Source organism: Echeneis naucrates, chromosome 5 (genome assembly GCF_900963305.1).
Source record: "Echeneis naucrates chromosome 5, fEcheNa1.1, whole genome shotgun sequence".
Lineage (NCBI taxonomy): Eukaryota > Metazoa > Chordata > Actinopteri > Carangiformes > Echeneidae > Echeneis > Echeneis naucrates.
The window spans coordinates 6,883,939-6,909,545 of record NC_042515.1 but is presented as its reverse complement, the minus strand read 5'-3'; the positions used below and the strand labels follow the sequence as shown (position 1 = coordinate 6,909,545).

Genomic DNA, 25,607 nt, shown 5'->3' with positions numbered 1-25,607 from the left:
CAGTCTCCATTGATTTAATCTTGTCTGATTTCATTGCAAGCACATATTGATAAAAACTTGTTTTATTTGTTATAAAATATTTTATACATGCTTACATGAGCAATTGTACAAATATATAAACAGAGAAAAGTCAAACATTTTAAAATAAAGACAGAGCTAAGCTGTATGACAATAATGAAGGCTACCGAAAGGAAAGAGAATTGACTTATTTCAGCCGTAGTTGAGGACTGATAATGGAATAAACAAGCCTTCCTAGTTTCACAACATGATGTAATCTTGAAATATATTCAACATATGCCTTTTATGGATTTGTTTCTTCTGTTCTCCTGTGCCTTGAATGTCTGTTTGTTTGTTTTTTTTTATTTAAAATCATACAATATAAAGCTCCTTTCAAGACAACAAAGATTTTATATCTCCTGAAGTCTGTAGATGATGTTTACTGTGAATGCGACTGACAGCAGTGATGGTGCAGGCCTCCGGGTTCACTCTCCATTGTGACCTTTCAGATCTCTTCTTATGATGTCATTCACTGAAAAACATAAAAAAAAATAATAATATATCTATATATGCATGAGCAATTTCAATGTCCATGGCAATATTCTACTGAGAAAAAAAAAGCAATAGAAGAAAGTTTTGAATTTAATCTACCTTGCACTTATTTTTTCTTTGCAGTTTTTTGGGGAGAAAGGGGGAAATTTGCTTTCACCTCATTGAGCCAGAATCAGGGGATTAAGCTGTCTACCAGCATAATCATATTCTGATGCACAGTATGTCACAGTAGATAGGTGGTAGGAAATGACGGTGGAGTAACACGGGGTCCATACATGGACCTGAGCTGGGGGAGAAGCTAAACTACTAAATTTTCTTCAGTAATTGTACACATTAACATTGACTTGCTATCTCCGTGGTGCCTGTGTGCAGTTAAATTACAAGCCACAAGATGTCTCTATACCTGGATGCATCTTGCATTTTTTTAAAAGTCAATAATTTTTTTTGCCCACCATATACCGTCATCTATTGATTGGGAAAAAAAAAATTAGCATAAATATTTTAACCATAACAAATATTCACAGAATGAACACAATAGTGTATTTTTTGCATTTGCTTCTGATACTTCTGTAAAACATATTGTTGTGGATTCCAAACCTTTATTGTTAATGTAGCCAGTATGAGAGACAAAGGTTATTGCTGCTTTCTATCATCTTCTTTTCCTTCTGTACCATACACAACACTTCCTGTTGCTGTCATCCATCACAGATTTGTAAACATAAACTTCCCCCCACAACAGAGTGAGGGCAGATCAGTTGGTCTTGCCCATGAGAGTGGTTTTGCTTTCTTAAATTTAAAGCAATCAAAAGCAAGCTGTACGCTATCGTGCGCGTAAGGCTTCTGCAAGTGTGTCTGACAAGAGAGAGAGACTGAAACAGAGAGGAAAGTGGATAGAGAGGCCCAACAGTAAACCACAAGGCAGGATTTGCAAGCATATAGTTGCAACATGCTTGTATGCATTTGCAAACTGGACCACAATTACTCATCTGTTAGACTTCCACTTTTCTTTTTAAATCTGGTTAGTTTTCGAGGTTTTGTTAGTTTTAAAGTATTGTCCACTTATCTAGTGAAAAATCAACAGCGGACTATTGATGAATCTGCCACACATTTTAGCAGTTTACAGCTTCTTGTGAACATTTCAAAATTTAAAAGATAAACCAGCGAGAAAACCAGACAGGTTTCAAACCCTAGTTGAATGAGTGACTGAAAGATAATATAAATATATTGCCAATCATAATTTCCACATTTAAATTTAGAACATAAATTCTAAACTGGTAAAAAGAGGATTACACCATTTTTAGCAAAGTACCAACTTGATTTGATTTCTGACAATTTGCTAAATGCACAGTTATTGTGATTACTGTGGATTGTGTCACTCGACCATTACAGTGAAAATACTTTAGAAAGGGATTTCCTCATTGCTGGTATGGACAGAGGAAAGGATTAGAGCTTGACTACTACTTTAAGGTAAAGACAGCGAAAACAAGTGGTTTTCATTTGAATGCGGTTAATATGGCATACTGCAGCAATTTTTTTCATTGACTCACAGAACATTTTACAGCAGTTGTGTGAAGACCTAAAGAATCAAAAAAACAAAAAAAGAGCTAGACAGAGAAGTCTGAACTCTGAGTACTTCCTTTCTGCCTTAAAATAGACTACAACGGGGGCCACTCTGCCTTTCCTTCTGGTAGCAGAAATACTCACCATCCTCCAGGTAGGCGTAGCTGAGGTTCTCTTGTTTGACTGTCACCTTCTCTGGAGCCCGTTCCACTTGGTTTCCTCTATTTGGCTCTACCTTGTATACGGTCTTCCCTTGGCCTTGACCCAGGATGAGTCTTGAAGGTGGAGACTGCCCCAATGGCAGCATTGTCTGCATAAAACTCTGCTGTTCTGACATCAAACAGGCCTCCAAAGATTCACTGATCTGACGGCCTTCGCTCAGTTTGCCCACTGGGGTCCTGGTATTGACACACTGGCTGGGAGCTGAGGCAGGATGGGAAGACACTGGAGAACTCCCTAGAAGAGTGGTACCACAGCTGGAGTAATACTGATCCGCAGAGTGGTAAACCGTGGGATTGTTGATCATGGTGCCAGCTCTGGACTGGAAATAGACTGTCTGGTCATCCTGTGGATTAGGCGTTAACATGCAGGCTCTTGGGTCTACAGTGGACAGATGGTAATGTGCTGCAGCGACATTCAAGGTTTGGTGGTTGTTGTCCTGCTCCAGGTGATGGATGAGCGATTTCATCGACAGGCTAGACAGAGGCTGACTATCTGAGTAGCCGTATGAATTCAACAGGTAGTGATCCACTGGCTCAGCTTTAATGGCTGGAATAAAAAAAAAAAAAAAACAAAAAACAACACAATTAAATAAAATTGAAAGGTGACATAGAGTCTTTCATTCAGCTCACAAATGAGACTATATATACAGAAAAAGAGAAATCCCTAGCCAGTTAGCATCTCAGGTTGTACGCTGGGGTTTTGAGTTAAATAGCAGGACAATTACATTTCACTTGATGATGCAACTAAAGTAATCGCCAGACTCCCACAGAAGTCATTGAATGTCATCTTCACAGGAGGATGAACAACTGCAAGAAATTGTATGACAATAAATCCATTAGTTGTTGAGTTATTTAATTTTGGACCAAAGTGGTGCAGCACCCAACTGACAGACCAACACTGCCAGCCACAGAGCTGCTAAGATGATGGTTGAAATGAAGAATTGGACAATTTAAGGGGGATTGAACTGATACAGTATGTGTGTGTTGACTTTCCTTTTATTAATGAACGTTTATCCATTTCTATTTCTTTTGAGTTGAAATTTTGGTCAGTATTTTGTGTAGCTGAAGAGGACTTTGTGAAAAGCAAAAGTGGAGTGCTGGGTATTCCCATGACAAGTGAAAGTTGCCATCCTTTTGCAGTAAACCTCTGCAAAAATGCTCCTTTTTGCAAAACAGCAATTGACTATTTGATTTCTTGTGACTGGGACGGATTTCTCGTAAATAGTAGATATACATTTAAAACGGAGATCTTATCCTCTCCTTATCTCCAAGTTCTGATTGAAATGTTTATTATATTGTGTAGCAGTTTGCACTAATCTGATTTATGCATTGCAATTTCCTGCACAGTTAATAAGGTGATGGGTGACTTTACACACATTAGCCTATTTTCATCTATATGATGATCTTTTCAAGTCTTTCACCATGTTGTTTGCAGTGTTTGACAACAATATATCTACACCAACCAGCAGTGACTTTTTTGTGCCCAACCCAAGAAGGTAACTGCAAACTTTTGGTCACCTTCCTAACATATATGATATTCTTTTTCTCCCTGTTATGACAGACCTGAGTTTTTATATATATATATATATAATATACCTCTGAGAGGAGTATAGATGAAGTGCTGAGGCTGACTGCGTTTCTTCTTCCCATTGATAACATAGAAGTTGACTTTAGCTGGCTGGCAAATGGTCCGGTCACGATATTGAGGGATCTCAACAAACAGCATGGTCTAGATAAGAATTGCAGAACAGAACAGAAATATGTCAGACATACTGTGACATACTATCACATCAGTGGTGACTGCTGCCCCAAATGTTTGCCTTGTGAATAAAAATCAAAAATAATATTTTTTAAATTGGTGTAGAGGAGTTTTAAAGAGTGTGGTCATAGAACTTGTATTTTAATCATTGGTTCTAAAAAAAATATTACTGTCCGAACACATTTGCCAGTAGAGATGTAGTGAACTCACAGGCTGTGTTTTTTCTCTGTCCACAGTGGCCTCCATTTCCCAGATTTGCTGCCCATCTGAAACCAGAGTGAAGATGCAGGTATTTAAGTAGTGGGAGTTTAAAACTATTGTTTCAGATGGTTAGTGTAGCTTATCATATCGAAAAGACAGAAAATATAGCCTGCCTGTGTCTAAAATTATCAATTTAACATTTCATGTCATGTTTCATCTGTCCAAAAAATTTTTACATAAAAATGGTCATGGTTGCTTGTATGGGTGGTTATGTGACGGACAATTTAGATCTTCACATTAAACCTTAGGCAACAAATAATTGTTTTTTTTTTTTGGAAAATATTAAGATTTAAAAAGTATGTCTGATGATTTATTTGGGTTACGTAACATTTGAACGACATCAACCTTGTGTGCACTTTACAGTACGACAACTAAACTCACTGACAGACACACACACACAGTGGAAAACTGTTTTCTCTTTTATGTCTCGGTTTAGTTTTTCATTCCCTCCTCAGTCTTTACCTGCTGTTTCTGTTTTCTACCCACGCCTTGAAAAAAACACACACACAAAAAAAAAAAACAACAAAGCCTGTGCTCTGGGTCTGAATCTTTATCAGTCTGTCGAACCACATCCTGTTGCATAAAACCCCACACCAAGCAACAGGCAGGCTTTACATGCAGTCAACTGTACCCATCTTGCTCAAACCCTGTAACCCAACAACTGTGTGTGGGCAGTGCATGCAGTAGCAAGGTGACAAATTTCCAGGTAGTAATAAATAAAAATTGGTTTTCCCAGGGCCAAAGCAAAAGTTGAAACTAGTGATTATTTTTGGCAAAGATAAATGTGGCAGCTGAACGACACTGTGCGTCATTGAAAGTTGATGTTGCCTGGACAATATGCAAATAATATGAAAATACAAATACGGTGTGAATAGATGATTCACTCAGGAGGAAGGACTATGCAAGATTATGATATTAGCCTACTCTAATCTAATCTAATCGTATGCATACACACGCACACACACTTTGTCTAGATGAGAGGATGCATGTTACTGTTGTTTCTGAATGATCATAGGAAGCTACAGGCAGCAGTAAGTTAGTTTAGCTTCTCCGACACTTAACACGTGTGTAGAAGTGTGAAGATATACTAGTCCATTAAGCTTTAGAGGAGCTGTTAGGTGAAATTTGTTACCTTTGGAGCCATTTCAGCTGATTCTATGCTTTCTCTATTGACATGAGAGCTGTAGCTTCTTCAACTCTCAGCTAAAAAACAAAAGTTCGAATACTAACTCCCTTTGGCCAGAAGTTAAAGATTTCCTCCTCACCTTGTCTCTTCTCTGAGAATATCACCTTGGAGTCAGGCGTGAAATTTTGCCCAGTGAGGACCATTTGTTGGCCACCAAGGACTGAGCATCGATCCAGGTCTTGCCTCTCGACTGCAGGGAGCTCCATTGCTGAGCGCTGGGCTGAGGGAACACAAGACACCAAAGACTAAGCCGGATGAAAAATACCTCTAGTGAGAACATTTTGAGGTTCTCAACTCTGAGATTTGATAATTAAAATCCTGAGTTGACCAGTTTACTAGTACAACGTGGGAAACATAAACTTCACAGCCATCTTTGGCAATGTTTGGCCACAAATGATAATTATGTTAAAAGCTTTTTTATGTACCTAAGACTTGTAAATGACACAGTCAAAGCTACATCATATGAAATTTTGCAACATTAACTGCTGATCCTCACAGAATAGCAAAAGCAGCAAAGTCCATGAGCGTCCTGAATTAATCAAAGGTTTTGTTTCATTGCAGTGACTTCATGTGTAATAGGAAGATATATGCATTGACAGTAGCATAAATAAATGGATAAATTGTAAATTAAACACTCCTTACAGCATTCAATGGGTTCAGAGGAAACCTGCAGAGACAGGAGCTGGCCTCCAGGCTGAGGAATGTGGACACGAAACACCAATCTCACTCGAGTGTTTTTCCGTCCAATGTCCGTCTCACCGTTCCTCAATTCAATGTCTGCGTTTCTCAGCTTCAGGATCCCGACACAGTCAATCCTGAGCAATGTAAGAAAACACAGATAAGACAAAGACATTTCGAAGCTGTTGAAAACACTGAAGTCTTGTATAACATCAAAATAAACAGCAGAACTGTCTTTGCTCACACACATTTCTTCAAATCATCAGTACATTGACACCCAGATTCTTTCTGTCTAAATAGGTATTTCTGATGTTTTGATTCAAACTATTATTTGCTCGGCAATGATTCATCACGTCAAGTTCATCAAAGCATTTGCAGTTGTGTGTAGTCTGTATCTAGTAGATCTTTCTTGGAAAAATATTTTGGCACGCAGGAAGTGATGCATTTCAAGTTTCTGTCAACGGTAATATCAACTTGTAGGGGGAAAAAAAAAAAAAAACAGACACAAATCTTATAGCAAGATTTAGCAGCAATAGCCAAGACCACTATGTATAGAAAGAAGATCAAGCTTCACGCTCAAATTTCCTGACCATAAAACTGAAATAAATCTGTCTGACAATTCGCTCTTGTCCGTTCAAGTTTCTTCATTTTGTGCATTTGTGACTTATTTTTGGTTAACATGGCTGCCATGCCATCTCTGTTTCACTCACACCACTGTCATGTTGTTCTTCGGCTCAAGAGCTATCTCTAAGACTTTGGTCCCGTTGATAACACTCTCCATACTGGGTGTGGTGACGGTTTTCCCGGTGATGCGGTGAACTTGGTAGAAAGCATGGGGTTTCAGGAGCCTTTCATCTGCTGTCCCTATAAAGACCTGGAGCCTAAGTGGAACGGTGCCTTGATACCCGAGGAGCTGGTGGCGACAACAAAGACAATGAAATGCATGCTTCACAGTGAATTCAATTTACTATGACATCATTCTTGTGCGTGACTGCAGAGAAAATGTCTTTTCGCAGTGGGGATGATTTCAGATGTCACTGTCTCACTGGTACAGCAAGAAAGCTGCTTTGCATAGCCCATTAGGGCAACTCTGCCAGATAAAAGTCAACAGTAATGGCTTATTAGTTAACTCACAAGATGCATAAATAAAGCAGGTCTGCGTATCAATACTTGTATAGCATGAAAATATACCTAATATACCTATTAGTGTATCTTTAGCAGATTGAAATAATGCATGCCTTTTAATAAATCACCTTTGTGGGAGTAGCAGTACAATAGTGACACAAGGCTCTTTCTTTCATTTGCATACCTGTCGGCTTTACATAAACACATTATCCAGGAAATACCACTCCACATTTATAACCTCTTACTCCCACTCGCACTCTTCTTTCTTCGGGCACTGGCGGTGTCACCAGTGTGAAGTGAGAGTTATCTTTTGCTTTTTCTAGTTCCTTCCTTGCATTTGCACATGCAAACCCCCAACACCCTCCAAGCATGAACAACAGAAGAAAAAGCACCTGAACTTCTGGATGCCCCCCTTTGGGTGTCTTTACGGCTCCTCGGCTGCCCTCAGTCTCATAGTGAGCTCTGTGGTGAGATCTGGGCTGTTGTTGGATCAGTAGCTCATACTGACCAGACTTATTGGGAAACAGCCTCTCTAATGAGGGAAGTACGGGCACAGGGAGATGACTGGGGGAAAGAAAAAAATGCAAAAAAAATCAAAACATCAAATTGAAAAATGTCATCCAAAAAATATACTATATTTCATATTTTGCAGACATCAATTCAAAGATATTCTTAATTAGCTACTTTTCGTTTTATAGATAAAATGCATATAATTCAAGATAAATTGTCTGTGTATATGTAATTGTATGATATATAGGACGAACAGAATACCCAAATGGTCCATGATGGATGGGGTGAGGAGGAGACCACATAGTTGGGACCATGTAGATGGTGTCAGACTTGACTTCAGGCCTACCAATCCTCTCCTGCACAATGGGCAAGTCATACACCTGTCCATACGCACAGTCCTGTCTCTGGGTCTGCCCGTGTGCACTATGCCCTACTACAGAGGACACAGCTCTGGACAGACTGGGGCCAAGGCCCCAATCCTCCTCCAGGCCTGATGAGGTGGCGTGAACTTGGGCTTGAAACTCAGCTTGGGCTTGAAGTTGTTGGAGGTAGAGGATCCCCTGCTGCTCATGGGGTGAAGGGATGGGGCTGGAGCTACGGGAGCGCTGCTTAACAGGTGTGCCCCCCTGACAGGAGTGGGTCTTATCGTAGGCACGCTTTCCATGTGGCGAGGCAGAGCGGGAGCGCTGGTGGGGATGTGGCGCAGCAGTACGTTGGTGCTGTGGCAGGAGAAAGGGCTCATCTGGCACACTGTTTTGAGGTGAGGCTCCTGGGGAGGAGTGGGCCGAAGAGGTGTGGATGCCCTGGACGCCCGGGCAAAGGTCCAAGGCAGACAACCCTACACTATAGTTTGCTCCATTAGTAGGAGAGACAGAAGGGGACGGCACGGGAGAGTAGGACTCTGCAGGCCATCCGGTGGAGGAGTTACTGCTTGCGGGGCTCACGCATTCCCGATAGGTTCCACGAAGTTTGGAGCTGGGCCTCAGCTCCAGGGTCTGCGAGCTGAGAGAGTCACCCGATGGGGTGATCTCAATTCTGGGGCTGGGGGAGGGTATGTTCCCTGGTCTCGACACCAGCCCCAAGGACTCAAACATGGCCCCCGAGAGGTTTTCTGTGGTGGCGCATTGAGAGGAGTGGTTCTGGCTGGAGTCTGGCTGGTTGGAGGTGGAGATGTATGCAGTGGGATCGTCGACCACCAGCAGAGGAGGCTGGTTGTCGTTCTGAAGGAGAGTTCCTGGATCATCTGTCGATTTCAAAAGTAAGCGATATCTTATTAATTTAAAATGTTTATAGAACAAAAAATGTTCAACATATTAAAAAAATATTTTTCTTTATGCTCTTAGAAAATATCCATAATTGCTGGAATATGATCATTTAAAAAAAATTTAACCGCTGAACACAAGATAACACAAGAAGCCATATTTTACTGTGTAGTCTGTTTTCACGGTTTTCACGGTTTTCAGGAGGCTTCACGTTTCCTTGTTAATCTTTCTTAACTGATATTTTGCTTCAATCTGTTTCCCATGTCAGTAAATTAAACTCAGATTAAAGATGAGCACAGAGAAAACGGTCTTCTATCAGTAGGCCCTGAACAATCACGGTGAAGCAAAGAAAAATATTTCTGAGTTATATTGGAATATAAATTTGAACTTCTCTTCACAAATCCAAAAGACAGCACGTGCTGAGCTTGCATTGTTTCTGAAAATATATGGTTCCTACACTAGAAAGAACGGCCTTGAGTCAACAGTGCAGAGAGAGATTGCAGTGTAACATCAGTGGCTGACAGCTGAGTAGGCTGCTCAGTGAGCCACTTCATTTCAGCTCAACAAAACTCAGCACGCATCCACCATCTTTACATGGCGATGTGAAGACACCGGCAGATCATCACCTGAAAAAAGGGAGGGGGGGGGTTCTAATTCTTACAAAAGCAGAATATCACTGAAAATATACACACCTTTGTCACAGCCACCAGGAAATTGTTCTTCAGTTGCATTATACAGAAACAGGTCAGCGAAGTCCAGCTCCTCCTGACTGATGTCCTGACTCTGACTCTTGGTGAGCCCCAAACCCCCAGAAGTCATCTCCAGCTCTCAATATACAGATGAATAAACCTAAATCTATAATGACTTTACACAACTTTTAACTCGCCCAGCAGATTTATCTCCGTGTGAAAAACTGCTAAAAACAGCAAACAAACAAAAATAAAAACGTATTTTGTTGACAGTTTTTCTAAGATGCGTTTTGAACATCTGCAGCTGCCCAAATAAAACATCCAGCACGGCGACGTGAAAAAAAATAACATTTCCTGTCACTGCTGATGGAGACAGACCGACGGGAGGAGCGTGTGTGTGTGTGTGTGTGTGTGTGTGTGTGTGTGTGTGTGTGTGTGTGTGAGAGAGAGAGAGAGAGAGAGAGAGAGAGAGACAGCAACTCAGACTGCATATACTTCATTTCCCTCAGCGTCCAACAGGCCGCAGGCGGTATCTCTATAAATTCACAGCATCTTATAAAACAAAGCTAGAGTTTAAATATCGGCCATGGTTGAGATTTGAAGCTAAAAGTCTTTCTCATTCAGTCAGAATCACGTTGGAGTGACGTCACTCAAACTACTCAGGAAGTCAAAAGATTCATGCGATAGAAGTGCTGGTGAGTTCACTGACGGTCGGCCCATCAGCGATAAGATCGACTATGTTCAAATCCAGCTTCATAGCCTCCGTACTTCATTTGTTTAAAATAGAAATACTTCATTGTCTGGGTGCTTTTCCTCAATATGAGCTCCGGCCATTAGTGTTTATGATGCCCGTTTGTTTCTACAGTTTAGTTCCACTCGCTTCATCTCTCTGCAGGTAAAGCATTTGTTTTTGTAGTTTTTATTCATTCACTGAGCTTCAGCTGGAAATAATACTTTTGAATTTCACTGCCTTTCTTCCTCTACTTAAAAAAACAAAACAAAAAAAAAAAACAAACAAACCCAAGAGTAAAGTTCAGTCTTTTTCCATCCAATGTAAAACAAAATCATTTTATAAATAAAAAAGAAAGAAAAGAAAAGGTAAGGCCATTGGGTGGCAGTATTAAATCGAGTTGTGTTGCTGTTAAAACGGTCTCTTCACCCACTTTAAACAAAAGGCCCACTGACCTGCCGTAGTGATGCTACATTTAAGGTTTTGATATATTTAGTATTTATCAGAGAGCTGAACTGTCAAACCTGCACAGAGCAGGTGAACACTGAACACCTTCCGGTTTACTTTATACATTTGAATATATATATTTTTCTCTCAGCTCATTCATCTTATTAAATTGTATTATCGCATTTTTCACAAACCTGCAAGTGCTCGGTAAAATTATTTTTCCAATCACGTTGAAATCGATCCAAAATTTCCATGTCATGAAGCTAACTCAGAGAGTTGGACAGCGCATGCGTAGCAGCTGTGGCTCTATAGCTCAGTGGTTAGAGCACTGGTCTTGTAAACCAGGGGTCGTGAGTTCAATCCTCACTAGGGCCTTAACTTGTCTTTATCTCATTTGATTTTGATCAAACTGTTTGAGGGGGTTTTCCTCTCCGCTTGTCACACAGGCACCACTGATTCCCATTTTTTTTTACAGAGACAAAATTTGCTATTGTAACTCTTAAGTACTTACTGTAAGCTGCTTTGGACATACTTGCTAATTGACCGTAAAGTAATGCAATTACCTGCAGAACATGATGTACCATGAGTTAAGTGAACCATTAATTTCTTGTAATTTTTGTGGTCACTTCATATAAGTTATCATTATTATTACTTTTTTATACAAACATATGAGCAAATCTTCCAACATACTTTTAAAACAGTATGTATCTGCTGAAGAAATGTGACAAACTTTTGATTTACATGTTAGTATCCTTTAAGATTTTTTCCCTGTTCATTTGTCTTCACCTTGATGATGTTTGGCCTTTTATCCAGGAGGCTCAGTTCTCCTGACTCATGTACTTGGGTCTCAGACAGAGACATCTTAACCTTTTTATATGTTGTCACCTGAGCTTACATGGGAGACTTCTGATCACATGTGAGTCATGTGAGAGTCATCGGAGTCGCCTGAATCAGGCTGTGAACTGGTGTGTAACTACTTGGAAGATGATGTCAGGCCAACACAGGTGAGCTGCTGTCATGTTTAAACCATCGGTCCTGTCTGTGGCCCAACAGTAAGGTCGACCGCTGAGCAGTGGAGGAAGACCTTTACATGTCTGTTGATCTTTATTTAACTAAAAGTACAAGGACTGCAGAGTTGACTTCCATTAGAAGAAAAACTTGTGCATTTAAAGCTCTACTGTGTATTCTCAGTAGTGACCCAAGAATGCATTATTTGGTACTGAGGTCAAAATATCGGAGACTTTTATTTATTTATTTAGACAAAATAATTGGCCAGAAATGTAAAGTATTAAAGTTAACAAAGTCAGTTATGAACACTGCTTGTGAAAAGAAGGTGAAATAGAAATATCTTGCTCTAAAATGCAGTAGAGTGTAAAGAAGCATAACATGGAAATAATCAATCATCTACCTGTCAGTAGTCGGTGAATTTTCCTTATGTTTTCATTAACCTTCCTCCTTCTCTGGGATTTATGACACATTCCATGTGTAGCATGTTTAGAATACAAGCTCTTCACCTCATAACTCCCATTCATAGTCTAACCAATCCCATTAATCTTATCATACAGTAACAGCCGAAAATAATATTGTGTAACACGATTTTCAGATTGTAGGATTAGGTTGATATAATGAGACACATGTTAGCACTTACTGATTATGAAACAAGGGTGATAGATTAGATTAAGTTAAAAACAAAGTACTATGTGAAAGAGGTTTGAAGTTGATGTTTCTTCTTTTAATTTGTATTCATAATCAATACCTTCATGCCTTGTCTGCATTCAGCAGTTATGAATATGTTGCACACGTTGACTGCAGATAACGTTGCTATAACTGGAGTGTAGTCACACTTGTAACCACAACACAGTGGTGTCACTGAGTGGTGAGAGGAGTGTTAGCGGTGCTTCCCTAAGATGAGAGGCTACTGCATCTTCTATTTCTTTATGACACTTTTGCAGTGTGAGGCGCTGCACGGTGCATCAACAATGTAGGTTGATGTTCCATAGGGGCCTCAACTACATTTGAAGTTGACGCTTCACTCTTGAAGGGATTTTAGACTTTAGTTTCAAGCCATGTCTCTAACAGACTCTGAGCTTGGTCTGTTGTTGTTTCAAGCCGGTGCAACCAACAACTGGGATGAGCTTCAAAAAATGCTGAAGATGGTCTATTTCGTTTCCCATTCCCAAGTCGGCCTTTAGAGCCACGATCATGGACTTGTTGAAAGACGAATACCGCTCTTTCGCTGGGTGCTAGCCCGGCCTTTCTCCGCTTCTCTGCTCTTGGTTCAGGATCGCCCTTGAGTGTGTATTTGTTTACTTGTCTTACGTGTAGTTTATTAGTTTTCATTTTAATTTTGTTTTGTTTTTTTTTTACACACTTTTTTGCCTTTCCCTTAAGAGGCCTGGCCTTTTGTCAGGCTGCAGTCACAATCTGTTTTGCCTGTTTTAAATGAGGTTAATAAAAATAAAATGTAAATAGGCTGACATTGTGTAATACGGACTCTAATTTGTGCTTCTAACAAAAACAAAGCGCAGTAATTTCAACCAAAAACATCCGTGTGCATTGTTGAAACATATCTCTGCTTCTAAGGGCAGCACGGCAGCGTAGTGGTTAGCGGGTTCAGTTCCCTGGCCTGGGGGCTTTCTTTGCGGAGTTAGCATGTTCTGCCTGCGTGGGTTTCCTCCCACCATCCAAAGACATCATGTTTGGGTTAATTGGTCCGTAAAGTCTGAATGTGAGTGGTTGTTGGTCTCTGTGTGTTGGCCCTGTGATGGACTGGTGACCTGTCCAGGGTGACCCCGCTCTCGCCCAAGGTGAGCTGGGATTGGCTCCAGCACCACCACGACCCAGAAATGGAAAAAGCGGTAGAAGACGGATGGATCTCTGCTTCTCAGTGTGGTTGCTACATCTAGAGTCTCAGTGCTTCCACTTACAGGTGAAATTCATCTCCTCCATTTGTGGCACATCTTGAGCTAGTTTGGCTCAGTTTCATGAGCTGTCAAAGCTCTATTCTCAGACAAAACTAAGATGATTATACAGCACCAGCTAAAAAAAATAAACACACGCTGTTTGACTTCTCTGCGTTTGTTAATATATTTAATATTTAAGTGAATAAAATATGTCCCTAGATAAAAGAATGTACATTATTACAATATTAAAGTTGTACTTTATATACACAATGAAAAGCACACATATATATGTGTGTATCTATCAGTTATTAAACAAGGACAAGCAAGAATAGTAGACATCTCGACATCTGCATACATGTGTCTGAGACGATTACATTACACTAAGATTTAAGGACAGCTGCCTTGGTACAACATTCATTTTGTACATAACAACTGGTATTTTGGTCAGTCATTAACAGTCATATGTAATAGTTTTAAAGTATGAGGTATTTATGGTATGATTAAATGGTGGATAATTTCTTAGTCTTTTACTTCTATTTACACAGCAGCAATACAGGGAGTCACTGGACCATCAGGGCCACGGAAATAGAGGTATCGTCTTTCTCTGACTATGTCCAGAAGAGTTGAATATAGAGCCTAAGAGGGGAGGGAAAGAAACATGAATCCATTAATGTCAATGTACAGTTTGAGTGTCTTTTCATGTTAATGTGAAACATTTCACTTAATAAATAAATATCAGACTCAAGGGGATGGTTCAACTTTCTGGGAAATGCTCTTTCTTTGAGATAAAGGATAAGATTCGTACCTTTCTCCTGCATGTACAGTAAATATGAAGTTACGGGCAGAAGCCAGTTAACTTAGCTCAGCAAAAATCTAGTAATAAGCGAGCCCTAGTTATCTATCTGACTGCTTCTTGGCTTTTGTCTATTTGCTCATATTTAACCTCTGCTCTTACCTCATCTCCTGATGAAGGCGACAGGCAGCTCCCTGTTGGGAACCAGCAGTCCTGAGTGGATCACGTCGAGCGGCTCATTATCTGTCGCCACGATCTCATAGTCTCTGACCAACTGCAGGAGAGCCAAGCACAAATGTACTAATCAGGTAGATTCAATGCAAATTCAAAGATTTTCATTTTACAAAATGATGAGTGCTCAACAATAGCTTTGATGAACTGAGCTGGACTACACTCTTCTTATCTTACCCAGCACATGGCCAGCTGCAGCTGAAGCTCTGCTAGCCGCCGGCCGATGCACATCCTCTTTCCGATGCCGAAGGGAACGTGGGCAAAGGGGTTGATGGTGCTATTCTCTCTCAGCCAGCGCTCAGGTTTGAACTGCTTTCCATCACCAAAGTACTCCTCATTGGAGCCCAGAGCGTGGCTGTTTATCATTAAAACAGTCTGAAAACGGAGCAGAAAAAATGGATTTAGCATTTTTCAAAAATCTAGAATATTGTGTTATTCCTCGCTTTAAGAGAAATGAAACAGATAATGAAGTAGGTTTCAAGAGTAAAGGTCAATAAAGACCATGCTACAGTAAATCCAGTCCTTTAATAAAGCCTGCTTAATTGCTCATGCTTAAGTGGAGTTGCTTCTTTCAGGCTTTGTACAGTACTTGAGCAGGTTTCTCAAACACACTTTATTCAGACACTGGGAATATGTAAATTCACACAGGAACATAATCTGCTCATGTCAGGTGTGTAGCAATGAACAACTAAGCCACTTACTCCTTTGGGAATGGCATAATCTCCCAACACAGTGTCTTTGTCCAGGGTCCTGCTGGTGAACGGGACTGATGGTGATAACCTGTAAGAATATGAAGGAAAAAAAAAAAGCACATGGGAATATGGACTCAGTGAAGCTATGGTATAACATGACACACATATTTAAGCTGTTTAACAGCCACTAAATACATTCCTGTGTTTTTCACAGAGCAAGAAGAAGTGAGATATAATCTCCAGTTGGAGGTCAAACACATTCCCTGGATGATGTGGTTATGGTATTAGCCTTAAATTACTTGTAAGACAACTTGTGACTGCATGAGAAGAAAGGAGAAAGTAGATTGTTTGAGGGGGCAGGAAGCGATCTGAACGTGACCACATGGTAGATTTTAAGCTGGGACCACCGGTTGTTGCTGGTCATGCAACCGTATCTCATGAAGCCTGTTTTTCAGTCATGTGTGTCCCCCTTAATCTCCGTGGTACCGGCTGAAATAAGGATGCAGCTACTGAGTCTGATTGAAGCTGCTGACTCTTTAGATAAATTCAATTTTTCCCTAGATGTTATGTCATGTTATGTATATCTTTGAGCCCCAGACAAAAGTTCGATTTTTGTGATTTTTGCAATAGTGGGAGAAAAGAAAAGGAAAAAAAAAAAAAAAAAAAAAAAAGCTAAAAAGGCTTCAGTGATGTATTGTTAAGGAATTCTGAATATTTTATACATGGGCCACCTTTTATACTGCCTTATTGATGACTGATCAGACTGAATGACTTAAATTAAAAAGAGTTTTTATAAAGAGTTTGGTCTAGACCTGCTCTATATGTAAAGTGCCTTGATGCCTTGCGCTATACAAATAAATAAATCTGATTTGATTTGAATGGTGCGTTTTATAGGATAATAAACTGACTGCAACAGTAAAACCTTTTCTGCCCCTCAGTACAGTGTGCACGCAGCCCACGTGTTACCTGTGAGGTGAAACCCAGGGCAAAAAGAAGAACATTCACTGCTGCTTGTGCTTGTTAGATTTATTGCTGCGGTGGCGCCGATCTCTGCTTATCGTCCTTCTCATGATGTATTGACAGCCAGTTAGATTTTCCCATCATGACTCTGTACTGTACCTCATGGACTCCTTGAGGCAGGCCTTGAGGTACGGCATGCTCTTGATGTGCTCGCCACATGGGTCCTGGTCAGGAGGCACCACCTCTCTAATCTCCTCCAGCAGCTTCCTCTGGGCTCCAGGGTTACGTGACAGGTTGAAAATAGCCCACAGCATACTGTTGGCAGTCTGAGAAATGTAAACACAGAGCGGGAGATGGAGTGAGGGAGAGTGAGAGAAGGGAAGAGGCAGAGAGGAAATGATACTTAGCGAGACAGCTACTCCAAATACATTCCTCAGTGGGGTCCTTAAGAGGAGCTGAGGAATGTTTGCGGCTCCTCACTTACATCCACGTCACATTCATTTTCCGCACTGTAACTTTGGCACCTGTTTGTTTTAGAGGCCGAACTGTTTTATTTTTTTTTTTCTCCTTTCCCCACTTAAAGTGAAATAGGCGAAAGGTAACACACTTAAAAGAACGGGTGCTGTGCTTCATCACATTTTTCTGTCAGAGCAAAAAATGTAAAATAAATCAAAAATAGCCATAGGTTTAAAGAATCTGACATTTTGGGGCAAACATAAGTTGCTTTCTTGCCAATATTTAGAGGAGGAGGTTTAATGCCATTCTCTCTTTGACCATGAAGTATAACAGCCCGCAGCTCTTAGCTTGGCATTAAGGCTGGAAGGGGGTGGGGGGGTGGTGAGGGCTCGTTCCTACAGACTAAACATTGAAGAAATAACACATTAACTTACTTCCAAGGTGCTGGTGGGCACATTTTCTTAAACTTGGACACACCCAAACTAGCTTTAATGCAAAAATGGATTAACTGGCCTCTGGCTACAGCATCAGATTAAACGAACAAATATGAGCCGGCGTCATTCTTCTCAGCTAACTCTGGTGAATGAATCAAAATGTTCCAACATGTGTAACTCGGACCGTGTGGTATGAAAAACAACTCACCGTCTCTACTCCTCCGATCTGCAGCTCTGTGATGGCTGCATACAGTTCTTTCTTTGAAAGGCAGCTGTGGTGTAAGATGTCCCCGATTAAATCATCAGGAGCTCTGACCGCGTTCCTCTTCAGCTTCTTGTCAATGTAGACTTTGGCTGAGGGATGACAAAGCAGTGCGACAAGTAAACATACTGATTTTATTTAAATTAAGTCACAGTGATTACTTCAGTTTATATGAAGTGGCATAAATGCTGTAAGAAAATTAGATTTTATCATCACCACTCAACTGTAAATACTGTATTGAGTGTAAATCTTCTTTGCTATTTTCCTGTAATGATGATAACTGATCCTCTTTATTAGTGTAACAAATCCCAGTGATACAATTAATATCTGTCCTAACAGATAGTTTTTTGTTTTAGGCCAGACTTTTCTTTGATCCCATATCATTTCTATTCATTTTTGTGGTTCATTTCTAAGTCAAAATGAATCTTTGTGTAAATCTGAAATAGCTCAAAGAAGGTGTTCCCGAGGTATTCATGAGAATGGGAAGGATTACTGCGGCTGCTGCCACTGTGGAGAAAAATCCATCAAATACCTTATGTGTGGAGTTGAATTTCCACTTTAAAATGTGTGGGCCTGCTGTTACATGGCATGCCATCCATAAGAAGTGAATAGTGTGAGAGAGGAAGCCAACAGAGAGGCCTTGCTATTTCGGTTCAGCTGCCCTAATTGCACTTGTTTGATCAGTGACTGTTTATGCCTAAACTTCTAAGCATCATTTAAATCCCATGACACGCAAAAATGAACTAAATTGACTAAATGACTGACTAACAGTTCCCCTGCAGCTAAAAATAAACTGAAGAAATTATAAAAACAACTCACCTCACGCACAATCACATGGCCCACATATACTTTTATGCCACTGAGTGTTTGTTTATGCATGTATGTTTGTGAGAGGCCGTAAGCACGTACAGCCAAGTAAACAGCACAACCAGCACCATCTTCTAACCCCTTGATGTTTCACCCCTGCCTCGTGCTACTACAAATATTTGGCAGATTTTTCCCTCTAAGGTCATTCGGTTTACTACGACTCTGGCTGACATCTACCCAGAGTGCCGAGCACACAAAACACTGAAGCACCTGGTTTAAATCTCATTTCGGCCCACCCTCTGTGTTCTGCTATCGATGGGCTGACTGGAAGTGAGCTCAGATCAGCCTGGTGCGTCAGCCACTTCTCTACCCTTAACCTTTACTAAGACGCTGTTAAATGGCACGCAGAAGGATGAAACTGTCTAGACATGACGCTCGAAACGTTCTAGTCTTCGTACACCACCCACAGTGGAGTCCAACGTCCTGGTACAAACTGCTCTATCGGTCTAACTTTGCGGTGTGTTAGTATAAATGTGAGGGTCTTTTTGTACCTGTGCTGAAAATGCGATCCCATGCTGCAGTGTGGTCCTGCCATGTTTTGGTGTTGAGACTCTTGTGAAGCTCCACCGGAGTGACCATCATCATGCCAAACGTGCTCATCATCTAGACAAAAGGAGAGACGGCAGGATTAGCTGATGAACGTAATCATCCTCGCCCCTCTGTCCCCACTGAAAAGCTTTGATTCAGTCTTTCGCTCTTCTTTCTCTTGCCCCTACTGCCCCCGAGACCTTTGTGAATCTTCACTTATCATCTCCTGACTTTGGGTGATATTGGTTTGCCCCAGTAAATGCCAGTGAATACCGCAAAAAGCGTCAGGCAGACACTGAACTGCTGCATCTGTTCAGCTGACCTCGGCTTGAGGCGAACCCGATGACCTATCCGGGCTGCCCCAGTGACTCACGCTAGTGTCCTCTCCAATAGCACATACTGCTACTGTGAAAGGAGTAAAAACAAGCGTACTCACTGTTTTCACAGCTGTGATGAAGTTCATGGCTTCCTCATTGACTTTCTCCTGCAGCAGACCGAACCTCTTGTCATAGAGAACAAGACAAATGGCTGAAAGACAAAGGAGAGCAGAGCGTGTGATTCAGATCCTGACTATAAATGTGCTGCCACAAAAGCATTTAAAGTCAATGAATCTCCAGAGCGATTTCATTTTCAATCAATGCAGTTCATAGTTGCAATGTAAACTACACACTAAAAAGTTTATGGAATATAATAAACCAAAGGTGATAAAATGACATTTTAATTGAATCAGAAAATGACTGTCCGTTTGTGTTTTAAATGACCACTGAAGCAAATTGTATTTGGCATTGGCTGTTTCTTGGACGTGTTTTACCACCAAATAATGAACTGATAAAACGACTCATGGTTGTAAAAACTTACTCTCAAACGACCATTTGTTCAGCTCGAAGTACAAGTCCTCAATCTTCCCACTGACGTTTATTTTCCCAATCCTGCCGACGAAATCCACCAGCACCTGTTTTTGTTTTCACAGGCGGAGTGTCATTCCCTGTTCACCGCTAAATGAAACATAACACAATAAGGACACAAGAGTCTTACCTCGTTTATTTTACCATCAAGCTTCACCACTTCGGTCGGTTTCATGAGTTTCTGCTGAAAAGCGCTTCTCACTCTCTGCCAGTCTTTGCCCTCCCTGAGGAGCATCGTGATAAAACAGCCATCATAAAACTGCGCCCTGACTGGTCTCAGGTGAAAAACCACAGAAAATCCCCCACTCACAGGATGAGCAGCCCGTACGCCTCGTCCCTCAGGTCTCTGTATGCTTTCCAGGGTTTGATCTCCAGTCTCTGGGGGTAGTTTCCCTCCTTCCTATAGAGCGCCTCCAGTAAGCACGGAGCGCCGATGTGCACCGACTCAAAGGAGCCCAGCTTCATCCGGAAGATCTTACCGAACTTCTTGTGATAATCAACCTGAAATTAGATTTAAATAGTCATTCATTTACCAGGAATGTTTTTCATCATTGCACTGAAGGTGTTTTATTTATTATTATTATTATTTTTTTTTTTTTTTATTCCACGGAAAATGAGTGATTATTACAGCAGAAAGGAACAGACATCTGGATGGTTTAATAACAGTGACACTGTACCAGAGCTTCGTGCTGTCTGGTCAGCCCTCCTTTCCGCAGCAGCTCAACCAGACTGCCGACCAGCGGCCAGTTGGTGGGTCCCGGGATCGAGTCCAGGCCGTGCGCTCTGGAGGCAGCGTGGGGGCAGCGCGCAGTCTCCGCAGCATCCTTCTCCTCCAGGACGCACACTGAGGATGTTGGCTTGAAGTGCTGCAGCCCCACAGACTTCTTCTTCAGCAGCTCCACGATCTGGGGCACTTTTTGGATCTGCGTCCTCATCCTCACTCAAAGTCTTTCTTTTTGTCGTCCTTTTTCTAAACGCAGAAAAGTTGGTAATCTTACACTGGTGCTGGACGGCAGCTCTTCTTTATTATCTTTGTGGGTGGGGGGTGTGTGTGTGTGGGGAGGGGGGGGGGTCTCGTTTCTCGGAACTGTCACACCTTGCAGCATTATATATACCCGAAGAGTGTTTATTGCTGGTGCGCACCGAACCAATCAGAGGGCAGCCCTGCATGGTGTGGCCGTCGAGCCCACCATTCACTTATGGATCCACGGTGAGAGGATCTCATGACCCCAGATAGACCGAGGAAGTCCCCCCCCGCTTTATAAATAAACACAGGCCACAGCGGAGGTGACGCGGTTCGCTTGAACCGTGTTTCAGAGCGTCCCTCCATTGGAAGAACCGAAACTTTGGCAGAGCAAATACTACTGCCACACTTCTGCACCGTGGGCAAATATTTGACAGATTGCAGGTGTGTGTGTTTGTGTTTGCTATGGTGTTTTGGAGTGTGTGTCCTTTGTGGGGGGGGTGGGGGGGGGGGGGGGGTGAAGGGGGGTAACTGGGCATCTTCAATGCAATTCTCAGTTTTACCGTTTTCTGCTGGCAGATGGACATTAACACACCGAAAACACACAGTAACTTATCCTGACTTTGGCAGGTTGCTGCCTCATTACTGAAGGAGTTGTAACAATCAAACAGTCCTCGGTTTCCAGATCTTTCTGTGTACTGAAGTATCCTTTGGTACATTTTATTTTGAACGATGTGGATGGGTTAATGGGTTACCTAGTGAACCCCCCCCCCCCCCCCCCACACACACACACACACACACAGCTGGCATGACTTGAATAACATGTCCAGGGGCCCTGTGTTGTTACCCTGTAAAAGCGCTCATTCGCAGACTCTCAGGTGGCATCACAGCAGCCTTGAACTCTGATTGAGATGTAACACGCACATCAACCATCGCACACTCCCTCAAAGAAAAGAAATATAAAAAAACAACCAAAAAAAAAAACCCATCACCCAGCCTGCTCTGGGACGGACACACATTTGTATTTTTTTCGTTACACAACCTGTTGGGAAAGCAGGCTTGGGGCTGTTTTTCTCAATTTTTTTAAAGGAATTTTGAGGAAATATCACATATTTAAATTTTTACTTGAAAAGCAGGTAAACAGCGAGCAGAGCTTTGTTCAAAGGTACCACAGATTCACATGCCAGAAAAGATAAAACTCACCAATTAACACATTATTTTTTGGTTTAGTTCGTCACCAAAATTTGAATGTAAAAACAAAAAGCTGCAGTTTAAAGAAGGGTATGTGAAGGACTATGTCTTGGTCGAGGTTTTTGCACTGATTAAACAAATGTTCAGTTAAACTACATAACTGCCCCACACACTGACTTGTAGTGGACAACTTCAAAGCAGCTACTGGTGACAATCCAACTGGTCCTTTATTGTCACAGTTACAGTGATAAACTGGGTTAAATGATCACAAATTCAAGAATCAACGCTGACTCTTTAAACAAAGTAGTCTGACTTCCTCCTTTGCTTTTATCGCAGTGACTTCACCCACCCAGGGTGGCCTAACAATAAAATACAATTATGGATCATAACAAGCTGCTGACACGTGTTGATGTTGCCTTTTTAAAGCATGTAACCTCAGACGAGACTGTGGTGCAGCCACCTCCTGCCATAAAGGTGAGGCACCAATTAAAAAAATAAATTATCTGTTTTGTTATTTGTTTTGCCATTTAATGTGGAAGACTAGTACCATCATGCTGCTCAGAATCAGATCCATTTGGAGAGATAAATATCCATCTCTTTCCAAATTCATCAATCAATCAAACTCAGTCCGTCACATTTTATTTGCAGAGGATCTTTGGTACAGGTTCATCCAGTCCATGCACTTTATGGGTGATTGACAAACTGATAATAAAGATACAGAACAAATGCAGAAGAAATGTTTTTATGAGCTGATAAAGAAAATGAAGATAAATGAAATATTAAAATGGAACTGAAAACTAAATGAAACAGAAATTGTGGCTATCACACATCAATACAATAAAGATAATTTAAAAAATACTTAATAAATTATGTCAGTAACACATTTGACTCAAAAGCAGGCTAAAGAGGTTTGTTTGGTTAAGTTTCCATTCAAAAACGATAAGTTTTCCAGAAAATAAAAACATAAAAAGCCTCACTATAAAGCTTTTGTCCTGCGCTTTGGAACATCTTAAAAACTGAGGATCTTAGAGGCCATAATGGTTCATACGCTGGCATAAGATCATGACGACATTTAAAGCTAATAGAGAAAGTGACAGCCAGTCAGTGTAAGTTGTGATGTGTTGTGTGTCACACGTTGGAGTAAATGTGTTATGGCTTTTCATGGGTCCAGTTTGGGGAAAGACAACGTCAAAAAAGATCTCAAATTTTAATTCTCTTTAAGAAGCTCTTTGTTTTAAAAAATTACAGAGAAATTGTATAGTTATGTGATAGTTATACATTCTAATAAATTGGGCACAGGAAAGATGATATCAAAAATGGATAAGTCCAGAAAGCAATCAGCATTATTAAAATGAATTGTGGTGGTGAAGTACACAACAGATAAATCCTAAAGTGATTATGGGTATTTAAGATTACTGAAGATAGCATTTATTTAGCAGGAGTTACAGATGAATATAATTTTAAAAGTATATCGCTGCGCTCTCTCAATGTTATTTCTGTTATTATGTAAACAGCTGAAAGTGAGAGCAGCAGGCTGTTGAGCAAGGCTTCACTCCAGGACTTCAACCTCGCAGTGTCCTGGTCTGGTCTGGGATATTGAACACGGGGTAACACTGTGTGTCACTGACAGCTGGCACCGCTCAGGGTGCAAGTAGTAGATAGAGAAAACATGTTTTCTCGTGATCCAGTACTACGCAATACCCGAGTCTATGGCCTTGTGTAGCGTAAGTGACTGAGGTTTGGATTGCACTGAATGTGTTATGAAGGTGGATGTGTGTTTGTCCAGTTACTTCAGCAAAGATCCTAAATGATTATCTGGGAATATCAGATTAAATAAACGCATTAAAATTTGCTACTTTTTAATGTCTGCAAACAAAACAATTTTTGGAGAACTTGATTTAATTTAATTTAATTAAATGTTTTTAAAAAATAACTCATAACATCTGCTGAGGTTCAGAACAAATAAGCTTTTAATTTAATGAACAAAAGTTTGTGACTAGTTTTATATTGTTTTTCATCTAGAATGGTGAGTTTTGCAGCAGTATAATACAAAAAAATAGAGAAAATTCATTCAAGGAATATGAATGCCATAAGAAAACACTACAGTCTAATCCAAAAAATAAAATCATGTACAGGATGTAAGTAATCATAAATCTATTCCCCTTAACTATTGGCTGCAGAAAAGAAAGAATAAAAACTTTAAACGATTATCAAGATGTTATTACATATTCAGGTAAACTGTCCTCAGATAAAGTTGGAGCTCCTGAAGTGACTGATTCTTGTCACGCTGAGCTCATCCATTTAGGTATCACTTTGATTACAATTGTCTGCTTCTTACAGTGGAATCAGTGAGTGCTTTGTAGTCGGGACATCAGCCGGCAGAAAGATAAGTGATGAACTGAGATAGAGGGCAGCTGACCTTCTCAGGCAGCAGCGGAGTCGTCAGCACACAGGGCAGGCAAACCTGATGACTCAAACTCACTCACATCCAAATTGACTGACAGGTCAGTGAGTTCGGTGATTGGATTTGAAGCGAAGGCTGCTTCATAGGCACATGTGAGGGAGAAACAGAGCCGTTCATTCATTTTATGAGCGCACAGGCACACATTTATGTGTGCAGCAACGAGACCACCATGCAGCTGGAGGCCACAGAGGACAGGATTAGCTGGGATCCTTAGCAGAGATGGAAACCCTTCGTACAGTCACATCAGACTGAGCGGTCACATAACAGCAGCACTGACCTAGAATGTGAGGTGCCCCCTTCCCCAAAGCCCACTCTTACACTAAGAATGAAAATATTTATAACAGAGCAGGAGCGAGGTAATGCATCCTCCACCCTCTGGCATAGTGTTTTCGCCCTACATCACACAGCTCAGGCTCTCATGGGTTTGACAGAGATATGTCTAAATACTGTCGACAGTAAAGGCAGCACATCGCCTCTCTTGCTGTTTAAAAACTTTATTTTGTTTAACGTCGAACCTCCCGGTTTTTCCTCATTGTGCCCAAATCCAATATGCTTTCTGTGTGGCCTTCACTGAAAAATTCTTGACTTTGCCTGTTAATATTATTATATCACTAATGATTTGTGACATTGACAAGCCCGTTATCTATTTGGTGGGCTTTACAATATCCTATGGATTTTAGACTCTGGCCAGAAAGTAGGTCATTCCTTTTGATAGAGATGATGGGGAAGGGCCGGAGCTGGAGTTGGAACTAGTAAGGAAGGAGCTCTCCACGAACCTGCTGACCTCCTCCCTGGCTACACTGAGGTTGCTGTTACATTTACCACTGTAGGCAGGAAGGTCAGCTCAGTATCTGTGTCAGGATTCCCTGGATGGAGGAAGACCCACCTCCCTCCTCTCTGACAGCAACCGGCTGAAGGAATAGAGAAAGTGAGGCAGTAGGCTTACTCTAGCACTAAATTCAGAAGTCAAGAGTCAGAAA

At 41.1% G+C, this 25,607-nt stretch overlaps 2 protein-coding genes and 1 non-coding gene across 3 annotated transcripts; 1 reads left to right on the top strand and 2 right to left on the bottom strand.

Moving 5' to 3' along the window:
* Positions 1-50: 50 nt before the first annotated feature.
* Positions 51-10,122, bottom strand: nfatc2b (nuclear factor of activated T cells 2b). Its single transcript, XM_029503109.1, has 10 exons — positions 9,804-10,122; positions 8,111-9,092; positions 7,732-7,903; positions 6,925-7,127; positions 6,179-6,351; positions 5,616-5,756; positions 4,300-4,355; positions 3,927-4,059; positions 2,254-2,877; positions 51-529 (listed from the first exon to the last, which is right to left on the bottom strand). Exons 1-10 carry the CDS (start codon positions 9,928-9,930, stop codon positions 483-485), a joined length of 2,658 nt encoding a protein of 885 aa, XP_029358969.1. The 5' UTR covers positions 9,931-10,122; the 3' UTR covers positions 51-482.
* Positions 10,123-11,279: 1,157 nt separating this feature from the next.
* On the top strand, positions 11,280-11,352 carry trnat-ugu (transfer RNA threonine (anticodon UGU)). The gene has a single exon. It is a non-coding gene; the product is annotated as a tRNA-Thr (tRNA).
* Positions 11,353-14,035: 2,683 nt separating this feature from the next.
* Positions 14,036-21,068, bottom strand: cyp24a1 (cytochrome P450, family 24, subfamily A, polypeptide 1). Its single transcript, XM_029502080.1, has 12 exons — positions 20,686-21,068; positions 20,319-20,509; positions 20,139-20,232; positions 19,962-20,055; positions 19,540-19,631; positions 19,067-19,178; positions 17,655-17,800; positions 16,716-16,882; positions 15,606-15,684; positions 15,082-15,279; positions 14,836-14,947; positions 14,036-14,516 (listed from the first exon to the last, which is right to left on the bottom strand). The coding sequence occupies exons 1-11, from the start codon at positions 20,941-20,943 to the stop codon at positions 14,837-14,839; spliced, it is 1,542 nt and encodes a 513-aa protein (XP_029357940.1). The 5' UTR covers positions 20,944-21,068; the 3' UTR covers positions 14,036-14,516; position 14,836.
* Positions 21,069-25,607: the final 4,539 nt, after the last annotated feature.

What these genes read in the sequence shown, in the direction of transcription:
- nfatc2b (XM_029503109.1), bottom strand. Translation starts at nt 9,930, where the DNA reads ATGACTTCTGGGGGTTTGGGGCTCACCAAGAGTCAGAGTCAGGACATC. An exon ending in ATTCTCAGAGAAGAGACAAG is followed by an intron (nt 4,356 to 5,615) that starts GTGAGGAGGAAA and finishes CTCTGGTTTCAG; the next exon opens with ATGGGCAGCAAATCTGGGAA. An exon ending in CATCTATACTCCTCTCAGAG is followed by an intron (nt 2,878 to 3,926) that starts GTATATTATATA and finishes TTTTTATTCCAG; the next exon opens with CCATTAAAGCTGAGCCAGTG.
- cyp24a1 (XM_029502080.1), bottom strand. Translation starts at nt 20,943, where the DNA reads ATGAGGACGCAGATCCAAAAAGTGCCCCAGATCGTGGAGCTGCTGAAG. An exon ending in TTGATGGTAAAATAAACGAG is followed by an intron (nt 20,056 to 20,138) that starts GTAAGACTCTTG and finishes AAACAAAAACAG; the next exon opens with GTGCTGGTGGATTTCGTCGG. An exon ending in TGCAGCTGGCCATGTGCTGG is followed by an intron (nt 14,948 to 15,081) that starts GTAAGATAAGAA and finishes GCTCTCCTGCAG; the next exon opens with TTGGTCAGAGACTATGAGAT.